This window comes from Melanostigma gelatinosum, assembly GCF_949748355.1.
Source record: "Melanostigma gelatinosum genome assembly, chromosome: 12".
Classification (NCBI taxonomy): Eukaryota; Metazoa; Chordata; class Actinopteri; order Perciformes; family Zoarcidae; genus Melanostigma; species Melanostigma gelatinosum.
Genome location: NC_136645.1, coordinates 19,654,073 through 19,677,676, shown reverse-complemented (window position 1 = coordinate 19,677,676; position 23,604 = coordinate 19,654,073). Strand labels below are relative to the sequence as shown.

The window sequence follows — 23,604 nt, the reverse complement described above, 5'->3', positions numbered from 1 at the left end:
GGAAACTGTCTCTGAAGAAAGAAACACATTGTTCAGTTTTTCATATGCAATTTTGCATGATTGGAGCACCACAGTCTTGGCTAATAAAACAAACTGGCACGTTGCTGCTTGTGTGATTTGGATGAACTGACCCTTTCAGTTCAGCTGAGGTACGATGGGGACTTAAACCGGTTGCGGATGATCGTTGCTCTGTGAGGACACAGAGTGCTGACTCCGCACTACTGCGTCACAGCGAGTTCAGACCCAACTCAGTCGACCCCTCGCTATGACCTTTGGAGCGCAGAAATCAAAGGGTGTTTTTCCACTCAGTTTGCAGAATCGATAGGGAGCGGGTACAAGGGGAGTGGGATAAAGATGGATCAATGTGTAAGAGTGCACAGCAACTTTGCCGTCAATTTGTTGCGGGCCCGCTCTCCTTGGGCCTCACTCAAATCCCAATACAAACAATCAAAGTTTATCTGACACAGTTGTTCTTCTACAGGCTGCTCAGTAATGCACAGATAACTCTGACAGACATGGAGCTGCAGCAGTTTGATTCACAGAAGAGCATTTAGGGCCCACATGTACGTAGAATTATTATATCCCTGTCACCACTGTTTTGAGCAGACCCACTGTAATGACACACTTCTGTTTTGATAAGTGTCTCCATGGTAATAAGTAGTGTTATTTTCATTATATCAGATGCAGATCGATTACCTGAGGGTTTCGAGGGCAACAGCTTAGAACCAAGTTCAGCTCCTGCATTACCAGACATCGCAACAGGAAACACAAAGGGATCCGTTTAGGATGTTTATGTTGTATGTCAAGTTTTAAAGGGCCTATAGGCACACGCACAGAAACACATGAAGGTCCGCACACGCACACACATGCTCCCCAACTGCGCCCCCTGCTCTGCTGTTAAAGCTCTCCTTCAGACCGCATATTTCTGGAGGGGAAACAGAGACAGAAAAGGCTGTTCTTATCACTCTCTTTTTTCTTTGCCCAAATGACCTGCATGATCAGCTATTAAAACCACGAGGAACCGGTTCAAACTGGCCTCTGTAGAGAGGGCCGCAGTGGGACGTCCGCGAGCACACACACATGACGAGTAGACACAAACGAGGAGTCAAGAACACGTCGGCTCTTTCAATCAGAACTGTGGCACCCAGTGGCCATGCGGCACTTTGTTGGTAGCCCCATGCCATCCTGTGCCATGCTGCGCTCTCTTCCTGTGCCTCTCCCCCTCCCTGACCCTTAGGACCCTGTGTGCCAAGCCGCCAGGTTACCCAGAGTTCAGCGGTCTCGCATGGGGACACCATGGAATGCCCCCGGTTCGTCTCCTTACGCTTCTTTCGGCCTCTATCCCACCGCCGCTGCCATCAAATTTCTCCACTAATGATTTAATTGATAAATGGATTCAGTTTTGAAACGGGTCACTACATATGGGTCACAGCAAAACATGAGAAAGCTCCACAGCAGGGTCTTCTCTTTCATTCAATTTCAAGTTCATTACAATTCCCTCATTCTAAATCAACAAACTTGCTTCAGGCATCAAAGTAAAAGTACTCATTCGGCAGTAGAATATCCCGTGACTGATGTATTGCTCTGTATGACATCATGTTACGGTTCATACCGATTACATCAATGGATATGGGCATTCTCTAGCTGCTTGAGGTTGAGATAGTTTTAATAACGTAATATTCGGTGAACTACTTTAGTTTAAATGTTCCCAACCTCGTGGTCGGCCAGTCCAAAGATTCACAAAACATATCTGAGGGGTCGTGAGATGATTAATGGGCGACAGAAGAAAAAACAAAGTTCTGACACGTGAATCTGTTTTCAGTTTTTGGAGTTTTCTCCAATAAAAATATTTGCTTTTGTGGTGAAGAATTGGATGACTTGACCTCTTTGAGCACTGACGTTATTGAAACCATCTGAGACGTTTAAAGGGGCCACAAACCATTAAAAACGGCAAAGTGCATATACATCCTCTGAAATCTGGTAAAGTTAAAGTACAAAGTAGCAAGTAAAATACAAGTAGCTAAAACCTGCACGAGTCAAATCCTTCTTTTACTATTTATGTTCCCGTCGTCCTTCATGTCTTTCCTTCCTTAAGTGTAGTTTTTTTGTGTGAGGTCGATGGGCCAGAAAGGAGCTTCTCTGACCGCACACATCGACACGCACACAATATTCCCTTTTTCTCATTTAACCGAGAATTCCTCCACAAACGTATTGTTTTGCGGTTTCTCCATATTCATGACGCGGCCTGTTTTATCGCACTACACACCCATCTGGTCTGAGGTGTGGGCCATGCAGCTCTAAATGCTCCAGCTAACATGTGGATCAGCTATAATGACGGTTAGAATGAAAGTCTCATCTCAACACATATCTTCCTGCATTACTCTTGTTTTAGTAAATCTATACCATGCCTGAAAGTATTCTGTTTGGTTGGCTTGACAAAGATTTGGCGACAATAAACAAGGCGAACCCTCGGAGTGTGCTGGAAGGAGGAGGGAGATGGGGAGGGAGATGGGGAGGGAGATGGGGAGGGAGATGGGGAGGGAGGGAGAATCATCTGATCTGACAGATTTCAGGAAGATGGAGCAGGAGGACAGGCCGACATATGGAAGAAGTCTCTGGCTCCTAGTCGCTGCACTCTCCATCTGTTGATCCCTTTTCTGCCGCTCACTCATCCCGCTAATTCACTCTCCCTTTTTAGCCCTTCTTAAACCCGGCCTCACCCTCTTACCATCCCCCACCCCCCCTGACCCACCCCCGACCTCATACACACACAAAGATTCACTGCACCTACCTCGAGGCTTTGTTTTGGAAAGGCAATGCAGCGCCCCAGGCTTAGTGATGTCATTTACTGTGTATGTGCGTGCGTGTGGTTGCTGTCAATGTGTGTGTGTGTGTGTGTGTGTGTGGGGGGGGGCTCCTCAGTTAGGTTGCGAGGGCCAGGTAGGGTTTTGAAAGGGGGCATTGTTCAACAGGTCTCGCTCTGTTTGGATTCGCAGGCCAAATGTTTGCTTGTAAAAGAATGCAGATAGCTGGAAATGGGGTGCTATGAAGGTGTTTCTCATTCCAAGGCCGGCACAGTTTTTTAAAACACCTCCCTGTTGGTCGGCATATCTGTTTACGTAATGTAACCGGCCTCCTATCGGTAATATTTCCCTCCCTCTCAACAGAGCGGTCCCCTCACCGGCCCATTCTCCAGGCTGGTCTCCCGGCCAACGTCACTGTTCACGTTGGGGAGGACGCCCGCTTCGTCTGCAAGGTCTACAGCGACGCCCAACCTCACATCCAGTGGCTGAAACACATCAGCCAGAACGGCAGTCGCTTAGCCCCCGACGGAAACCCTTACGTCCGAGTGTTAAAGGTACCTTTCTACACTTCCTCTTTTAGATTTCATTGTCTTGATTAGAGTACTTCCTTCTTTCTTTTTTTTTCTTGGTTCTCTGTTCGCGGTTGGAGGTATAATATAAAAGAACTGAACATTACATTTCCTCCCTTACTGGTCTGATAGGTCTCTTCCATGCTGGCTCTTGGTGGTGATTCCTGCTCTCTCCTCTCTCCTGCATATTGAAATAGTTACGATGTTTGCACGTCTGTCTGATTCATTCTACGTATTTGTCTGATTTCACAAGCTCTAAGTGTGTGTGTGTGTTCGTGTGGATTGCAGCGTTCAGGCATTAACAGCTCCGACGTGGAGATGCTCACCCTCACCAACGTGACGGAGAAAGATGCTGGGGAGTATATCTGTAAAGTCTCCAATTATATAGGCGAGGCCAGCCAGTCGGGCTGGCTGACTGTCATCCCAGGTAACCCTCGAAACCTGACCCCAAACTACCCTCCCTCTGTCCCCGGTGTGGTTTCCTGGGGTTCATCCCTGACCCGCTGTGCTGTGCTGGTCCTGCTGGTGGTCTCTTGGTGGTCCTGGGGCTCACAGACCTTCTCTCCCCTAATGTTTGACCCTTGTGTTTCAGCTGCTCCCTCCACTGCTGAGACTAGCCATGGAAGCACTGGTCGGACCTGCATACCTAGACACAGCTGGCATCTCACTTTGCCTTCTCTTACATTCTCTCTCTTTCTCTCTCTCTCTTGCAAGCTGTGTCAAGATGGTGTTGCAGTGCAGTGCTCTCCATGCTCTCTGTGTTTGTTTGTGCATGTGTCCAGTCAAATGAGTGGATTAGACTGGCTTCTGTTAGGAGGTTCTGTTGGTGACGGGAACCTCTTTTTTTGGTGTATTAGTTCATTGGTTCTCATGTTTTGGTGGCATACTGGGCTCTATCTGTATTTATGAAGCCTCCTCCTTCTCACCCTTGGAAACTCCCAACATCCTTTGCTCTAGATTGGACCTCAACGAAGGACGCCATCCAGTTTATTTCTCTCTTGGTGTTTTGGGTCTCATTTTTTTCTTCTTTCTCTGTGACTTGCCCCCGCCCCCTCTTTGCTCTCATCTTCATCCCTATTTTTTTTCTTCTCCACCTCCCCCCTTTCCACTTCCTCCTCCTCTCCTCCTCACCAGACCGCAGGTGTTAACACCACAGATAAGGAGATAGAAGTTCTCCACTTGCCCAATGTAACATTTGAAGATTCTGGGGAGTTTACGTGCTTGGCGGGTAATTCTATTGGGATCTCCTTTCACACTGCTTGGTTGACGGTGCTTCCAGGTATATACACTCGTCTACTGTCCTCTCTTTTCTTTCTCTCGGGTCTGTCTGAAACTGTTGGATTATGTCATTTCAATGACCTCTGTGGAAGGCAAGTCCTCCCCCCGGAGTCTCGAGGCACACGGCTCAAATATTAGATTACTGCTGTGAACCAGCACAGTCAACATCCGAGATAATGTAACGTAAGAGCAGGGAGCATATATTCCATAATATTATCTGGATTGGGGAGCTGTTGAAAGCTCAGAGCAGATAACAGGGTAGTTTGCAGATGACTTATTATAACTGAGACGGAAGTGGAGCTCCCAGAGCAGCTCGAGTGTCTCCGGACTCCAAAATGAGGGGAGGGTTTGTTGCCCGCCTTCTTTTTTTTTTCTTCTGTTACATCTCTCTCCTGCACCTTGGGAAAAGTCTTTCGGTGCCACATTTTTGTTCCAAGTATGCATGTCAAACAAAACATTTTTATTTTTTATTACGATTGAAAATGTTCTCCACCCCTTCCCTGGCTCTGATAATTGGCTTCTTTTAAGATCCTTATTCCTGTTTGGAATAAAGATCGAAAGGTAAAGCTCAACACTCGCTTCAAGTTGGCTTGCCTTTCACAATTATCAGGGCCGAACCTCTCTCATGCATGTGAATGTTTGTCCATTCGTGTGCTCTCATTTATCAACTCGTTTTATCCTATTTGTGTCCGTTGCTGTATGTCTGGCCTGTAATTATGCATACTAAAGGATCAAATACATGAAATTCAGTGTCAGCATCCGCACAAGTTCACTCCAGACGAAACAGAAACAAAATGTCTCCGCTCAAGTTCCAGTCGAAAGTCGGGCGGGCATCAAATGAGATCGATGAGAGTAGTTTACTGTCTGCAGCCCGCGACAGACAACCGGTATCAACCCTCCCTTAATGTCGTAAGCAGACAATAGTTTTGTTTCATCTGTAAACAATACAGCGTAATGATCTCAGGCGATTTCCTCTGGGAGCAATATGTCATTTTTATTGCCCTTGATGTGCTCTATCTGCACTGATGGCGCCTTCGAGGCTGTGGCTTCTATCTGCGTTGTGGGTTTCTGGTCGGGCAGATACAAAGGTTGCTATATTTGTAGCGTCACCTCCTGAAGACTGCTTGGTTCGCTGAGCTGCACAAGAGCCTTGTTCGTGGTGGGGAGGGTTTTGCATTATTGAGCAGTACATGTCTATGACACACACACAAACTCAGCCCATTTCATTGACAGGAAGTTCAGGCCACATACACGTAGGACACCGCTGTCCCTTGTTTGCGATCTGAAGTGAAAGCGTGGATAGTTCCGTCGTCCGTGTGGGTGTGTGCTCCAACATTAGCACAGAATGCAGACATATGCAGGCCTGGTTGTACTGGCTGAGTCATGATGTAGAATCTGTTCAGCCCTGTACAGGTCTGTTCGGTTAAAAACAAAAGCAAAAAAGTAGGAGAGCTGCTGTGGGAAGAAGAGCGAGAGAAGGATGTAACAAAATCATTCGTTTGCCTGCCGATGGTGCTTACATTCACGCATGAATCATCTCCAAAGCATTTGTCTCTGTGTTTGCCTGCCTGATACCCATGTGTGTCCTTTAACTTTCTTTCCCTGACCTCCGTCTCACTGCTCACCCTTTATTTTACCCTCAGCACTCGAGAAGTCCCCAGGGCCCCTTTCCCCGGACTACGTGGAGATCGCGATATACTGCGCAGGCGTCTTCCTCATCGCCTGCATGGTGGGCATTGTGGTGATTTGCCGCATGAGGAACACCGCAAAGAAACCCGACTTTGGGGGCCAACCACCGGTCCACAAACTGAGCAAGCAGATCCCTCTGCGCCGCCAGGTAACAGAAAGTAGATAAAGAGTTCTAAAGGCATTTAACACCCCTAGAGGACAAAAACACACATTGCAGAAATACAATGTCAGACGACAAACTTTTGTACACAATTAATATATACTGCTGCGGGATTTTAAACAATCCACCTCACTTAGAGGGCATGCATTTCTGAGCAAGTTAGCACTGCAGCCCGATACTGCAGCCAGAGTTTTTTGTTTTTCTCTCTGTGTGAGCCATGCTTTTCCCCTCAAGGGAAACCAAAAGGTATGTTCCAAAAGGTACAAAAAGTATTGGATTACATTCTGCGGTGAGACTGATTCCTGTGTCAAGGTAAGTTTAGGGTGGAGAGACGAGAGACGAGCCCCGAGGACAGCGGCGAGGATGAATGATCCACACACATTCATCAAAATGACTGTTGTTGCTCTCTTCTTCTTAATGATCACTGAAATGTAATCTCTGGCCTCGAGATAGATTCTACTGTAATGTTAAAGCGTTAACCGTGGAAATTCAAGATGTATTCTTATTAAACAACAGACCTTGTAGTTTTAATTAAAGCACCATAGTCAATCTTGCAGACATGCAGATCAACTCTGACTCCTCTAGTGATGCCTTGGAGCTTTATCTGACCTATGAACCCAGACTCCGGTGATCAGCCAATCTTTCTACTCCTTTAGGTGTCGGCAGACTCAAGCTCTTCCATGAACTCCAGTACTCCGCTGGTGCGCATCACGACGCGGCGGAGCTCGGCGCACGACGATCCGATCCCTGAGTATGACCTTCCCGAGGATCCGCGCTGGGAGTTTTCCCGAGACAGGTGAGGGCCGCTCGTTTCTCACGCACGCGATAGCTTGCTGCCTCGTCCCGTGTTGTCCACTTATTTTGCATCAGAAAAAAAGTGAAACTGTATGGCAGACTTTTGTGATTCTGATGTTTTTTGTGCTCATGAAGGTTGATGTGTTGCAATTATGACCGAGCCCTAATTGCAAGTTTTCCCATTTTACAAAAATGCTGAATACGTAATTATGTAAATCTGATTCAGCTCCTGCATAAAGCATTAAAAATACTTTAAAATGCAGATCTGCTGTGCAACACCACTTTTATCTAAAAGGGGTATTCATAATTACACACTCAGCATTCATGGCTGCATACAGTACCTCTTTGACAGTATGCATGACAACGTTCAGCTCTACACCCTTGGCCATTGTCCTCAATGCCAACTCAACTATCTTTGGCTAACAGGGCGCATTACTGTAGCTGATAACACCACGGTTACTACAGTACATGAAGCACATCTGTCTGATTGTATCTGGGCTACTGAATGGTCAGATCACCATTGTTCTAGGTGAAGAGTGCCATTAACACCGATAGACAGCAGGCAATAACGACTTGCAGCTGAATGATGGTGTCTCAGATAAAGGCTGCTGATTCATCTGTTGGTGCTGTAATAAAATGACCTGAACTTGGCACCGTGCCCCATGCCTCATCTTTACAAATGCCGCCGCGTCACACTCTCACTCGCACATAGTACTCCGCACACAGGCTTCTAAGATGGTAAGAAAAGGAACGGCGCTAATTACTGGTTCGCATCATCAGCGTGTTTGGTGGCTACGAGCGTTTGCTCGGCTTCATACCAGAGGAATTAGCACCACTGAGGTTTCGATTTGTCACAGTTGCAGCGGCCGGTGATCAGCTTGAGGGTGGATTTAACGGGACAGCAAAGGTTGGAGTTGTTTAATACCCAGTTGAAGCGTCTGGTTTTGAAAGAAAAGGGAAAATCCCAAACCATAAACACGAAGGCCTGCTTTTTTGTTGAAATGGTTGTAAAAAGCAGTAAAAAAATTGCTTGGATTCTAAATTCTACCATCACTCATAAGTGCAAAATATTATTCTGACATAAAGCTAGACTCTCTTGTGCATGCAGAATGGCATTCTGGGGAAAAGTTTTGACTTTAATTGATGAGCCCACCAAACGGGATGTTTCATCCAGGCTGAATAGATCTCTGTGTGCCTTTCTGTTTGGGTCTTTATTCCTCGCCTGTCGTCCCAGCGCCTGAGGGATCATGTTGGGATTGCAGAACGCAGGGGAATGCTAACGTTTGCGGTTTTCATGGAGGAAAAAATAACATTGATTATGTGTGGCTGGATGGACAGAATGGATGCTATTGAGCGTGGCGAGTGTGTGGACAGATAGGGGATTGTGTTACTACGGCAGGGCGCCGGCCTCAGCCTCTAGGCTTTGCGGCATGCGGTGTGAGTGTTTACATAGCCAGGACACTGGGCCTTAGGGGTGGGGCTACACCTGTCAATCAAACGGAAAAAAGCACCACGTTACACTGCTAGTTCTGGGTTCAGATAGTTGCTGAGGCTCTCATGGATAGTTGTGGAAGAGTGTGTGTGAGCGAGCATTATTTCCTCACCATATTAATCACTGTCACATAGTTGGACACACAAGTTTAACACACCAGCGATTCCAATGAAAAAAGTGCGTACATTCCCATCTGGTATTGTAGTCAGGCCCACCAGTATGGCAACACAAAGCCAGCATCCCATTCGTCACAGGCTAATGCGTCAGCGCTAAGCTACGCCCTGTGTAATGACTTGTAAAGAGTGTATATTGGAACATGCCAAGGCAGGGTAAGCCGTTTAGAAATGAGTGCCTCTCCCTTGCTTTATCAGGTGATTATCATTGCCATGTCTGCCTTCAAGTTCCTACCTACTGCCCTGGCACGGGCTGCAGTCGCCACGCCAATAAAGCACTCATAAAGCACAATCTGATTGAAACACAGAGAGCGATCTAGTAAAAAACAAAACACAGGGTGAGGTTGAGAAACTGGCCTGGTGCCTGGTTTCAGTACCTCTCTAGCTCTATCTAACCTGTTTATTCCCGCACAGGGAGGGAATCGATGCCGCAGTCAGGTCAAGTCGATGAATTTCAGTTTGTGTTTCAGCAGCTAAACAGCATCCTGTCTGTCCCCCCCCCCCCTTCATGTTTGCTTTCTGCTGGCTACAGGTTGACCCTGGGCAAGCCCCTAGGTGAAGGTTGCTTCGGCCAAGTTGTAATGGCAGAGGCCCTGGGCATCGACAAGGACAAACCCAAGGAGGCCGTAACAGTCGCTGTCAAGATGCTGAAAGGTAAGCGGCTCTCCTGCCGCCGCACAATCACAGTGAGCTTGTCATGGTAAACGTCTTGCTTCAAATCAGACCACAGGGATAAGACGCACACTGCGCACATTATGTCTTGTGGGCAACCCGAGTACATTTTAAAGGTGATTTATGCTCCAGCGAGGGTTCAGCAAAGGTGCGAGGCGGAGCCCGGGGCTGTCATTATTATTCGTTATTGGTGGTTGCTGAGTGACGGCTAGGGGGAGGCGGGTTGTGTAGGTGAGGGTTAGGGGCGGTCGCATACCTGACCCCAGAGCAGCAGCTGGCTGGAGCTCAGTCAGCACCCACACAAAGAGGCAAGTCACACTAGCAGCACTGCTATGATTAATGAAATCAGCGGGAAGGGGGGGGAACTATTGGACCTAGCTTGACAATGGAAATGTACTCTGTATGACCACTCCAGGTAAGGTAATGGTCCAGAGGAATGCAGGCAATGCCATTCTGCCCGTCTGGATACCTGTACTGGCTCAGTCAGTCCCATGAAAAAGGAGCCTGTGCAGCAGATAATGAATCCTGATTGAGCGTCTTTAATTCCTCCTCCTCCCTCCTCCTGGCACTGAAAGGATGTCTCTGTAGTCTGTGCGAGGAGCTTCCCTCGCTGCAGTAACTTAAGCCCACATTGTCTGTCAGCCGCACTTAATCAGAAGCACCTACAAAACAAGGTGTTGTCTCACTGGCCAGATACTGGGTCCCAGGGTTAAAGGGAAGACAGGACCACGCTGTGTTTGTTTTGCGGAGGTTTTCCCTGACAACCGTCCATCCTACTTCTTCTGTTCTTAGATGACGCCACGGAGAAAGACCTGTCTGACCTGGTGTCAGAGATGGAAATGATGAAGATGATCGGCAAACATAAGAACATTATTAATCTTTTGGGGGCCTGTACACAAGATGGTGAGTAGGGACGCAGCATAACACATCTTAGAGTGCCTGAAGAAGGGGGTACACTTAGAATATTGTCTCATTTGTTAGTATAGTATTCAGTCATCTGCCTTGTTAAGTTTTTTTACAACTTCAAACACAAATGTTTGATCAGACCACATCAGACAGGTAGTGAAGGACAAGGTAGCGGCGGCTAGAAGTCTGAGTATGTCACATGGGAAGGTTGATTGGATGCGAAGAGTGGATGATGCTGAGCAATGTAAGAACTTTTGTTTTTCTTATTCATGAAGATCAGTGGAGCCACGATGAAAAATGAAGAGAAATAATATGCAATCCACTTGCAACAATGCCCCTTTTCCAGAGGTGGAAAGACGAGTAGAATATTGTACTCAAGTAAAAGTAACGTGAACTCAAAGTACTTGAGTACTCAGTAAAAGTAAAAAGTAGGTCAGTTAAAGGTGTGTGTGTGTGAGTGTGTGTGTGCGCGTATCACAGCAAAGGAGAGACTGCACCGTTCTTTACACACCATGTAGCGTGTGGTGTACTGTCAGGAATTATTAATGTGACTTTTGTCTTTGCTCTGTAAAGGACACGACTTGAAATGTAACACGGTACACAACTTTTTTAATCAGTAAAATTACAGATTAAAAACAAAAATACTCACAAAACAAATAACTTTGTGGTGAGTACAATGAGTGCGTGTGGAATTTGTTACTTCCTCTCCTGCTCTTTTCACACCGAAGCGCGCCTTTTCAGTCCCGGCAGAAAATGACGGTGGATTCAATTTGAGTTTTTGAAATGTATATAAATGCTGAGTTGGACCGTTTGGCCCTTTGGAAGGTGTTTCCCTTTCAGAATTTCCTTGAATCCAGCATCAAATTTAAAGTCTTAACATTCAAACAAGAGGTGCCTCTTCTTTATGTACTCTATTAACCATTACAACTTCTCTCTGAATTTGGTCCAGCGTCACCGTCTCTCAATTATAGGAATCACTCATGCTCAAGAGGTAATGTGGGTCTTTTCTCCGTTGCAGGTGCCCTCTATGTGATAGTGGAGTACGCCTCCAAAGGCAACCTTAGGGAGTACCTCCGAGCCCGCCGGCCGCCCGGCATGGAGTACTCCTATGACATCACCCGTGTCTCCGATGAACAGCTTACTTTCAAAGATCTGGTCTCCTGCACTTATCAAGTGGCACGGGGCATGGAGTACCTAGCATCACAGAAGGTAAGGATGGACACACACACACACACACACACACACACACACACACACACACACACACACAAAATATCTGGTTCTCACATCAGTCCCCTGCTGGCTGCCCAGACAGATCTCAGTGCCAGCACACAGAGCATTTGATGTGCCGTATTCAGCAAGTTTTTGCTTGCCACTGTGGGAATGTTGTCTCCTAAAAACACTTCTCTGACCCCCCCTACCCAAATCCCTGCATTGTCTCTCATTCAACCACAAAAGCCCCTCTGTGTAGAAGAACTGCGAGGTTTCTCACAATGGGGGTACGGCCATGTTGGCCAAACGCACCCTCACGCTCCCGCTCACTGTTGGAATGTGACAGAGCGTACTGTCTCACACACACACACACACACACACACACACAGATGAACAGAAACAACTTCGACCATATATGCGCTCAAGTATGTGAGGAATCCTTACTTATCCAGACAGGCTCATGTCGGTGCAGTCATTGTGGCGTCCTGCAGTCAAGTGCTCCCTCTGTGCAGGAGATTTCTGGACGATTGCATGCGCCACAAACATCTTAACACCGTTCCAAATGAAGTATACACCTGTTTCACAGTTGATTCATTTATGGAATGAGCCAACTGTCTTATTCCTCTCTTCTCTCACTTTTTCCACTCTGTGACCTTCCCCCCCTCCCCACTCATGTCTCACTCTCTCCATTCCAGTGTATACACAGAGACCTGGCGGCCAGGAACGTCCTGGTCACAGAGAGTAACTTCATGAAGATCGCCGACTTCGGCCTGGCCAGGGACGTCCATAACATCGACTACTATAAAAAGACGACCAATGTGAGTCCTCGACCTGCGCTATACACACATTTAGGGAGAACAGCGTTGTTTTGAGAGTCGCAGTGTGAGATTAGTCTTCTGGTCTCTCTATTTTCTCGAATTCCCTCATCTTTCTATTCCACTCTTCCCCTCGGCTGGTGTCTTGGCAGAAGCTGCAGGTTCCCAGGAAGCCTGTGAATGTAGTGCTTCTGGAGACTCTGCCCTGTTTATCCCTCAGTCTCTTGTTCCTTTAGTTCCTTTAGTTCCGTAGACACTTATACAATTAGACAGAAAAAGAGAGACAGAGCGAGAGGGGAGCGGCTTAAAACATAATTGACGTTTCCATAGTGGCCCAGTGGTGTCTTTCTTTCCCACCGCAGAGCAGCATTGCCTGCACATCCTCATTTAGTATGCATGGGTGGCTTTTCATCGCATGCAGAGCACTAGCTGACAACAACAACAACAACAACAATATGCGATGATGTCGAGGGTAATGATGATTAGGACAATGACAGCAGCGACAATGATGATTGCGTGAAGCTAATCTAGACAGAGCGGTCATTGTAGTGACACATTTGTTCAGTTTGTCTTTTTTTGTATATATATTTTTGTTTCTCACCATTTTTCCTGCATATTTTTGCTGTAGTAAGCTTAGTCTTTAGGAGATAGGAGGACTTATTTCGGTGTTATCTCTCCGTTTAGTAATTCGGAGTGTCTGATGAGATTGTTCTTGCCATTAGCCTACCAAACAGCTGTTGACCAAGGTCGCCTTGTCAGCAACGCTTAGCGTCCCAGCCAGTGTTTTAATGGCACACACAGATAAAGTCTCTCCTTTATCTATGACCCTGTTTATCAGCTCTATTGCTTTAACAATGTAAACGTTCCTCTGGGAAATCCTCCTCCCAGACAGCCACTCGAGTGCCTCATTCCCAAGGCTGCTTTCACGTATCGGCCTTTTCCAGCAGCGATGAGATCTCCCAGCAGCAAATGAAGTCAAACTTCAAGCAAGAAATGAAGAAATCCGTGTGATGAGTTGTGTGTAGATTTAGTTTGACCTTACATCCGTTTGTTTCCTCAGGGTCGCCTACCGGTAAAATGGATGGCTCCAGAGGCGCTGTTTGACCGGGTCTACACACACCAGAGTGACGTGTAAGTATATAGGTACAGTGTGTTTGTGTGTCCCACAGCCACAATTACATGATGGAGAATCCATTTACACACAGCAGTGATGCAAATACACCGTCCCATACAGTGAAACACACTTCTCACTGCTGTTTTTTAAGACTTCATGGAGTCTGGCTGAAGCCTGCAGTCAGACTCGGAGGGTTGGGTGAGGTGTTTTGGTGCAGCACTGGTGAGTGTTAGGCGGGGGGGGGGGGGGGGGGGGGCTGCCTATAGGGGGCCAGCACTGGCCGGTCTGTGGCAAAAGTGAGGATTTCACGCTCGACTTGTAGCCAATGCCGTGTTACTAATCTGACCGGCTTCAAAGGGCCCTGCAAGGAGCCCCGAGCCCACCAGTGCCTCCTCCCCCACCGACTCACCCCTCGCTCCTGCGGTCTCCCCTCCTGTTGGGCCTCCGCACATGTCTAAACGCAACAATGCTGCGGGCCTCATCCTCCCGACACCCTCCTCCTTTAACCCCCTGCCATCCCCTCTTCGCTCTCCTCTACTCATTCTGCTCAACACTTTGAACATGTGGCTCATCGTTTTGGAGCCGTTCCATGATCAAAATACCCCCCCCCCCCCCCCTCCTTTTGCCCTGCCGTTCTTATTTTCATTCATCCGGTATGTGAATTGCTGACCCGTCCATGTCTCTCTCTCTCTTTTTTTAAGTCAAGAGCACTCGTTCTAAAAACAGTACAAAGGGAGAGCGTCCCTCTCTTTTTGGTGTTTGAGTCTTATGTGTCCTGACAGCGTTGTTTGAAGTTTCTGCGGCAGACACCGGCGGCAGAAAGCGTATGTGGCAATTCGATAAATGCCTTGCATGCTGACCCCTGGGAAAGAAGATGTTGTGTGTGTGTGTGTGTGTCTATGAGTCATACAGCAGTAGCACGCTGAACATTGCGCTCATCCAGTTTAGCACTTGGATCGAGGAGCTTGCTACTGTCCATGTTTGTGTGTGCACACATACACACCATGCCCTTCATGTTCCATGGCAGCATCAATCAATAACCTGGGGGAGTACAGGGGGCCGAGTGGGGGGTGGGCAGACATGAACTGCCTACTGTGGTCCTTTCTGTCAGTTCGCTGCTAATTACGTTTCGTCACTCACTTTTAGTGATTGGCTTTTTCACATAGCGCATGAAGGCAGAGGACGAGAGACGTTGGGGAGGTGGAAGGGGCGGTGGGGACGCACTCAAACGTCACCAGAAGCGCGGGCGATCCATACATGACATCAGATTAAATGAATACATGAATTCCAATGAAAGCTACCGCTTGCTGTTTTGACAAATGGGCTCAGGGGACTCAGCTCTGGCTGGCTTAGGAAAAGGGAAAGAGTCGTGGACAAGCAAATGCATTTGTTAATGGCTCGAGCTCCGATGCCACGTTTCGGAGCCTTGCATCTTTTAATATTAGGATCAGATCCACTGATGCATTTACGTCATGTATCGACAGGTTTTCTGACATTTGTATTCATGTTGCTTTCTTTCGATATCGAGAACGTACAACCTAAGTGCTTGAGATGTGAATGTAATGAAATTTGAATCCGCCTCCGGAATACAGAGTCACTTCTACACTGATAGGTAGTTTATGCATCTAGTCGGCTGGAATACACAAGTGCTCTCTGGTAAGGCTAGATGCCGGGTCAGTTAAAGTGACCCGGAGCACGTTGGTTTGCGTGTTTATTTGGCGAGTCAAGGTCGGTTGGTTGCCGACTGCACGGAGCAACATGCTTGACAAGCTTTGACAGACGGTTACAAAGTAGCACAGAAAGGAGGGATGAGTGTGTCAACAAGTGGAGAGATACAACGCAGTGATAGAGGAGAGAACAAACCCAGGGCTGGTTGTGTAAACAGATGGAGGAGCTGATAAACGCCTGCCTGTCCATGCCCGCTTGGCCTGGTTGGACCACTAACCGAATGCGTAACGCGCAGATTAGCATTTGTAAGCAACTATGATAATACGGCCTTTGTGTGGACATGAATCAAGCATGCTGTCAGCGCAAGAATGATTCATCTGAGACGCTGCGGATCCACACTAATATACACGTCTAATATATACATGTAGCGCGACAGAGACTCGCCGATATTTAACGACCAGGACACCAAGGACGAGGAAGTAGTTAATGGTTAAGAGTCACTGGCCATCTCCCTCCTGTTCTGTCGGCCGTGGGTGGTCCACTGTTTGTTTTTGTGTGGTGTGACCGGACAATGGCAGCCTGTGTGACTGGCCAGCCGGGCACAAAAGCCATCATTGAGATCAGCGCCAGAGTGGCACTGGGAGCGGGTTCGCGCCACAAGCCACCGGACGGCAGAAAGAAGGCATTGACACCACTGCGGTCACACTGTTGAAGTTTGCTTCCAATCTTTGGCCAAGTGACTCGATGTAAATGATCTGTGGGTCAAATGAAAGTGACTCATACGGCCTAATGTTATTTCAAGTGGCAGGGAGCTCTATGACACCATTCACTGTTTCGTTGTCATATTATATTCCTAATGTATATCTGTGTTTTGCTGTCTTATCAGCTGGTCATTTGGGGTGCTGATGTGGGAGATCTTCACCCTCGGGGGCTCCCCCTACCCTGGCATCCCTGTTGAAGAGCTCTTCAAGTTGCTGAAAGAGGGACATCGCATGGACAAGCCTGGCAACTGCACCAACGAGCTGTAAGAGTCGTTCCTCCCAAATGTACATCCACGCTGACCACATTGTCACCCAAACGCACACTAGCTCTTACAGCCAGACCCGAATGCCACCCCAGTCTCCATCAGATCCATGACTCCGGGGCTCTGTGTCCACTCTGTCGGGCCTCTGCACAGCTGTGACTGGCTGCTATCAGTGTCCTCATTCACAATTAGGCCTCAGCGGTCAGTGGACAATGGCACAGCTCTGCCACGGTGCCACACTGAGAGAGTTGATGGAGAACAAAGTACAGACACAATGGCAGTGCAAGACACACACACACACACACACACATTATAGTATTTAGAAAACCCAAAACACTGCGAGGCATGTTCGTGATCAGCAGCAGGCCATCAGCAGTCACTGTTATTGATGGCATCAATGTTTCAGAGGACACTTGATGTTTTGATTTATTTATTTTATTATTCTTTGACATGGACACCAGAGTCCAGAGGCGTGAATCATTCAGCCAGCAAATGTTGAAACTTGAATACGAGGTAGATAAGAGGTGGCACAGCTTGGACAGGCGATGTGATGCCTGCAACACTTCCCTGAATGACTCTGTTCTCCCACTCTGCTCGTTGAGTGAACAGGTTCTATTTGTTTTTTCTCTCTCAGGTACATGATGATGAAAGACTGCTGGCATGCCATCTCATCGCACAGACCCACCTTCAAGCAGCTAGTGGAGGATCTGGATCGCATCCTTTCCCTCAACACCAACGAGGTGAGTGCAGCTCTCTCGTTGCTCTACACACACACACACACACACACACACACACACACGTTCTTATTCCACAACGTTCCTGGATTCAGGGTGGTCAGAAATCATGCTACACAAACCTTATCTTTTCCTGGCAAGTCAGAGTGTGGTCTTTCATAACAATGAAACTGAATAACATGATACATTCCGACACACAATAACACGTTTCTCAGTCCAAACTAAATCATGCTCGTGCCAGTGCATGCAGGGTTCCGCACAATGTTGCTGTAAGCCTTAGGAGCATTAGCAGCCACAACGCTGACCTTCATGGTGACCGGAAAAAAATGGCCGGATGATTTGATCCAGGCCCAACATGGCCGCTACGGCCCAGTGAAGTTGCCCAATCATCACATTCATGCCTCGCTCCTTACAATGGTCTGCGTTTCTTTCCATCCCCCTTCCCTCATGTCTCATGTGATATCCGAGTGCAGACCTGAAGAGTGCTCGTCGATGGAAAGCTGTCAAGACTCGTCTGCTCTTGGAGCTGAAACTTCATGAATTTATGCCAAAAAAAAGCCAAAGTTTGAGTTTGAACTTTTGAAATGTAATAAAGCGCCGCTTTCTCCCCCCCCCCTCCTTTCCCTCTGCCCCAAACCGCTGGCAGATGTGGCGGTCTTTAGTAATGTGAGACTTCTCGTGTTGAGCTGGGAAAATGGAAGCCAGCTCTCATTTTCTACAAAACCTCAAGAACTCTTCCTCCTCACAACTAGCCCCAATAACAGCCATGAAAGACAAGCGGGAGGGAAAAAAGACATGAAACAACCTCACAACACTGGGTCGAATCAAAAATGAATAACAGGATTTCTTGGGGTTTTCTTCTTTCTATCTTCATTTTTTTTGGGGGGGGGGGGGGGGCATTGTGTTCTGCCAGCTTCCTGGTTTTTTCTGTTTATGTTGGATGTTTCATATGTCAGATTTGTTTGGACTGAACTGATGCCGTAAAGGCTGGAGCGCCAGTTACCCGGTCTAAACGTATCCTCTTTTCCCCCTCAACATCAAAGCACTCTGTCGTGGACCACAACCCCAACTCGGCCGACCCTGCTATCCTCACGCTCCAGCATTCAATTTACTGCCTGTTATTCATGCAAATATTTTCATACAGTATCCAGTTTAAGATCATTTTTTCTGCTCTGTTTCATAAACCCTTCCATGGTGATTTGGCATGGTTCAGATAAATATCACGGTGAAGGTGATACTCTCTCACCCTTCTCCTCTGGAAAGTCCCTGGTCTTTCAACACTATATTTATGTTCTCTGGTTTTTGCTGTAGGTCTTTTGCCTCTCCTCTTGCCTCAGCAGCGTCTTTCCCGTTTGTAACATATGAGCTTGTGTCTGAGTGTAAATTATCTCACCCAACCCTCCCCTCTTCCTGTGTCTGTGTCTACAGGAGTATCTGGACCTGTGCGCCCCAGCAGAGCAGTATTCCCCCAGCTTCCCTGACACTCGCAGCTCCTGCTCCTCCGGTGACGACTCTGTGTTTTCCCACGACCCCTTACCGGAAGAGCCCTGCCTCGCCAAGTACCAGCACATCAACGGCAACGTGACAACATGAGCCCCCCACCCACCCCTCTCTACCCCAGCTTGACCTACCCGAGTCTTACCCCTCGACGTCCCAAAACACACGTAGCACAGACCCCCTTTTCCAAATCCCCCCCCATGACCCTTCTGGCTCCCGGTGGACTAATGGACCCAGATGGGACTGGGCTGGTGGCAGCGTTGCTGTCACACACTCATACTGCCATGCACACACACTATACACACACTACGTGCTCACACGAGGTCTTAAAGGAGAGGACAGGGACCCTACAGAAGCCGTTTCTTTTTTTTTTACTGACTGAATGAATTGACGTTCTTTCAGGGCCCTCCTCCTGCTTCAACTCTCATAAAAACACACAGACGTTTGAGTTTGGTTCACGTGTTCGATTTCTTTTTTGTTGTTGTTACAATCGACGACGGTACTCATTGGGTGATCCCATTCCAGCGGCTGGCATTCCAAGACTGTTATTTGCTCCTGGAGGAATGTATGGACCGATGTGAACTCAAAAAAAAAAAAAAAAAAAGGAAGGGACTAGAAGAGGATGACGAATAGGAAAAGGACTGAGCTTCAACTAACAAAACAGAGGAATAGAAGGAGAGCACATATAGAAACTGCTCTCCTGTTTATTTTGTAATATTGATGCATTTCTTTTTCAGTTCTCTTGATAAAACCTTCCCAATTATTCTGGAGAGAAAAAGATACACAGTATAATGTATAGTGCTGGGTATATTTGTAAATATATTCAAAATGTATAAATATATATTATATATTTACAATGAATTATTTTTTTGTATGGACTCCGAAATAACCCCGACCCTCTCCACCTTATTTAGAGTCTGAGGCAGGTATTCTAACAGGTTATAGGTCCTTTATTTCTCTTCACACACAAACTCACACACACAGACATGAAAACACACTTTAATGTACACGAACACCGGTTTTACTCTCACTCAGTAACACAGTTGAGTATTGGCTTTCAGGGACTGAGGTAGCATGTTAATTTATTGATTTATATGAATCAAAAAAAAAGTCTGGAGGAAAAACAAGAACAAAAACAACATGGCAGAAATGATGACACATTAATGATGCTGATAATACATGAATAATCCATTACATTTATGGTAATTTAAAACGATCTTTCAGCAGTAACAGAAAAAAAGCTATTTTTAGTGGGTTTGAAAGATCCAGGTTTTGTAAGTTTTATATATATATGAATGTGAATATTAAGTTAAATTTAAAACAACTGTACATTTTATAGTCAGCTAATCCCTTTCTTATGTAGATGTTGATGCCATTTCTATCCAGTCATTTTACTCGTTCTAAGCTTGGCTTTAGGAAAGGAGATTGATTCCTGGATATTTATACATGATTGACAGAAAAGGATTTTGGAAATGCCTACTAGCAATCAGCTCCCTCGCTTAGACAAAACATAGACTCCAAAATGACTTGACAGAATTGAAAGCTGAAAAACAAAGTATTAAATCATTCAAGTGTTTTTTTGTCTTTTTCTACTGGACCAACTTTAAGATGTTATTTTGCAAGTGTTCATGCCACATTTGCAAAATAAAAGATGGAAAATATATATTGTCCTAATCTCTGACTCTGTTGGCTGTTTAGAGTTGTGCATTTTTGCAGTGAATGGCAGAGATAATAGAAAGATAAAGCTGCATTTGTTTTATTTGTCCAAGCTGGAAGCTTCAAGTGCACATTCCTCTGAGCTCAATTGATTTTTCTTTGCATCTGATATGGGCAGAGATGGTTTCGCTGTCATTACCAAGTACGTGCTGTTTCTCAGAAAGTATTTTTCTTGTATGCTTTGATACTTAAAACCTGGAGGGGCTCACGAAGCCTTTTTCTGTATCTCAGACTAGTTTACGATTAAATGTGTATTTTCACTTATAAAACACTCACATACTAGTTTTCCTGATAGGCCAAGGCTTCATGCTAAACTAGCTCAGCACAAACGCAGAATAAATGCGATCAGGTTAGATACTGAATTCATGCCACTGGCCAAAGCAATTTTGTTAATGAACAGAGAACTCGTCATTGTCATGATAGTGCGTCTCTGTGTCCCGATCTGCCTGACTCTGATCAGACAAAGAGTCTCTGTTGGACCAATAGGTGCTCTGATTAGCTGATTGATTTCCCTTTTTTCTCTTATCAGAACCGAATCAATTCAACATAGAGGGTAGTTGATTTATCTGATGTGATGTAAGCCAATCAAAGTTGATCGATGCGCAAAGGCGATTGATAGTGGCAGCCGTGAATGTGGACGTATGTCGTAAGGGTGGTTGCTTATCAACCACGCAGCAAGAATGTTTTCAGAATACGACAAAGACGGAGTCGCCCGATCGAGTGCTGCACGTATGACGTATTTGGTAGTGAGCATTGCACTGCGAAAATATGCTTTGTGGCAAACATGTTTATAATACTCAGCAAGATAATCTCCTCAAACAAACAGAACTTTTATGATTTTTGATGTATCATACAATCAGCATGAGTCAAAAGTTAACGTTAGGCTATAAACAAGCTACGCCATGGAATTTCTTGGCAATCCGTCCAGCAGATGTGATGACATCTGAGTCACAACCACAACTGTCGAGATAGAAAGTCGAGGGATCACCAAAACGATTCGAATACATCCTCTGGGAACCATGAGTGTTGTGGCAGTCTGTTGGGTAGATATTGAGAGAGAGATAAGTAAGACGTTTCCCATCCTGGTGGCGCTGGATAAAAAGTCAAGGAATCCCCATAGTAAGCAGGGATCATGCTCTGGGCACCATGAATGTTTGTACAATCTATCCAATAGTTTGAGATATTGAAGTCTGGACCAAAGTGGTGGACAAACCGACAGACCAGTCGACAATAAATAAACTGAAGATGACAACATGCTGTGAAATAATGGTTCAAAAGATTGTAACAAATCTGGAAGTCAAACATTTATGCTGGTAGAATATACACTAAAGCCAGTAGGAATGAGTGCAACAACAGTTCTTGGCAAGGTGAGTATTAAGTTAAAAAAAAGAAGAAACCTTTAACATAAATCTTGATCCCTTCTATTTCCATGTTTGAACTTGTTCTGAATAAACAAACACACACACACACACACCACTAAGTCCTCTTCCAACAGACGTGTCCCCTCATGTCTCCGGAACTAGAAAAAGGGATTGGAGGGAAAAGTCAGTCAGAAAACATTCCTGTTTTTTCCATAGAGTAAGGGGGGGGGGCAGAAAGCAGCTACAGCCCTAAAGGATTGGAAAGAAAGAGTGGCAGGATAAAACCACAGCACCATACACCCTCATTAAAGGGGGGAGCGGAGAGAAAGGCAGCCGGATATCCACACTGGCTTTTGCACACTTCTATCAGAACGCTTGTCTATTGTGCTGTCGGCTGGTGGCACACACACAGGCAGGCAGGGAGCAGGGAGGGTAAACTCCTGGGACACCAAATAGAGGATTAGTTTGTTCCATCTTGACAAAATGCCCTCTGAGCTGCCACTGCGTTGATGTGAGACAAATAGACTTTATCTGACATCAGCAATGTGACGCAAGGGATCTAACTTAGAGCAAAGCTAGCTCTTTCCAGAGACACATTATCAGGTCTGTTTACATATTGATAATGACGTCGAGGTAAATAAATAGACGGGTTACCTGTGACCTCAGTCAGTCACCATGTGGAGGCAACTAACAGCCTTCATTTGTGGTGTTCATGCTGCAGCAAAACAGCATATCTATCGTATGAATTTAGATCATGAACATTTAAATGACCCTATAAAGTTGATTACACCAGATCGCAGAATCCGCGAATCTTCTTTAAATGCCACACAGCTCTCTCATCGATTACAATCGCATCATTAAACGTATGATTACACATGTCCTTGCGTAGTTTTGCATAAGCTTTATGTGCCAAAATAAAAACGAATGTTGCAGCGCAGGTTTGCTGTCACTCATTTACTGCAACGTGAATGCAATCTGATGTTGTTTTGCCCGCCACACAAATGCCCCAAGGACTCATGGAGCGGTGACCCTCCTCTTATAAACATGACCCACCACGCTCAGTCTAAGCTCTAAATGACTTTTTCATTTGGAGGGGTTTCTACTCCATGGTTTCCCTAATGCCCTCAAGATTAACCCAGTGACCCTTAAATATCAGCTTTGACTCACTTTAGGGAGACGGGGCAGTAGCCGGAGGACACCAGAGGAACACTATTTGTTCAGGACCGTATGTATAGGCCCGAATGTGACGGACGGATATCAGCCTTTTTGCTCAAGAAACGTTTGTCAGAGGATTGAGGGACGTCTGGCAGCGGGACAGACTTATGGACTGCTCAGGGTAGCCTGACATTTTTGGCGGTGAAAGCGATTTTCATTCTGATCCTGCTGTTTCTTCCTGTCCTTCCTAGTCCTCCTCTGCGTCCTTGGTCGTAGCCCTGTCCTCCCTCGCCGAGCCATCTGGTGGGGCCTGGTGTGTTTGCACAAGGCTCGGTCCTCTGGAATGTCAACACAAGGCTTTGTGTGAAGCCAGAGGAGCCCACATCCACTGGAGATAAGACCCCACCAACCCAGAGAGAAGAGGAGGGGTCAGAGGGTGGGGGGGGGGGGGGGGGGGTTAGAGGGTGACTTAAAGTTGAACAAAGCTGCCAAGTGACCGATATACCCACGGCTTAATCCTGCAGAGAGCGCTTTCCCCTCACCAAACCCCAGCTTCGCCTAACAGGGAACAGAAATCTAATTCATGTGTTGAAGACATCTGCCTCCCTGTGTTGAACTTACTATTTTATTTCCTGCATTTGAAGCAGATATTTATCTAAACTATTTACCATTGACCAATGGGGTGAGAGCATGTATATCTGTCAAGGCAGCGCTCCTCAACCTACCATTTGCATTGAGTAGCAGATAATGAATGGTTCATCGCCAGGTCA

The 23,604-nt window shown here is 46.4% G+C and overlaps 1 protein-coding gene across 2 annotated transcripts in view; it reads left to right on the top strand.

Moving 5' to 3' along the window:
* fgfr2 (fibroblast growth factor receptor 2) overlaps positions 1-20,401 on the top strand; it is a 38,343-nt gene extending 17,942 nt beyond the window's left edge. The window contains exons 7-18 of one of the 2 annotated variants that reach the window (XM_079280562.1): positions 3,168-3,358; positions 3,662-3,800; positions 6,295-6,488; positions 7,157-7,296; positions 9,493-9,614; positions 10,425-10,535; positions 11,557-11,747; positions 12,446-12,568; positions 13,626-13,696; positions 16,234-16,371; positions 17,006-17,111; positions 18,534-20,401. In XM_079280562.1, the coding sequence (XP_079136688.1) occupies positions 3,168-3,358; positions 3,662-3,800; positions 6,295-6,488; positions 7,157-7,296; positions 9,493-9,614; positions 10,425-10,535; positions 11,557-11,747; positions 12,446-12,568; positions 13,626-13,696; positions 16,234-16,371; positions 17,006-17,111; positions 18,534-18,698 (1,691 nt within the window). In that variant the 3' untranslated portion in view covers positions 18,699-20,401. Of the gene's footprint in view, positions 1-3,167; positions 3,359-3,661; positions 3,801-4,507; positions 4,653-6,294; positions 6,489-7,156; positions 7,297-9,492; positions 9,615-10,424; positions 10,536-11,556; positions 11,748-12,445; positions 12,569-13,625; positions 13,697-16,233; positions 16,372-17,005; positions 17,112-18,533 lie in introns of both variants that reach the window. The other variant, XM_079280561.1, reaches the window with a different exon arrangement.
* Positions 20,402-23,604: the final 3,203 nt, after the last annotated feature.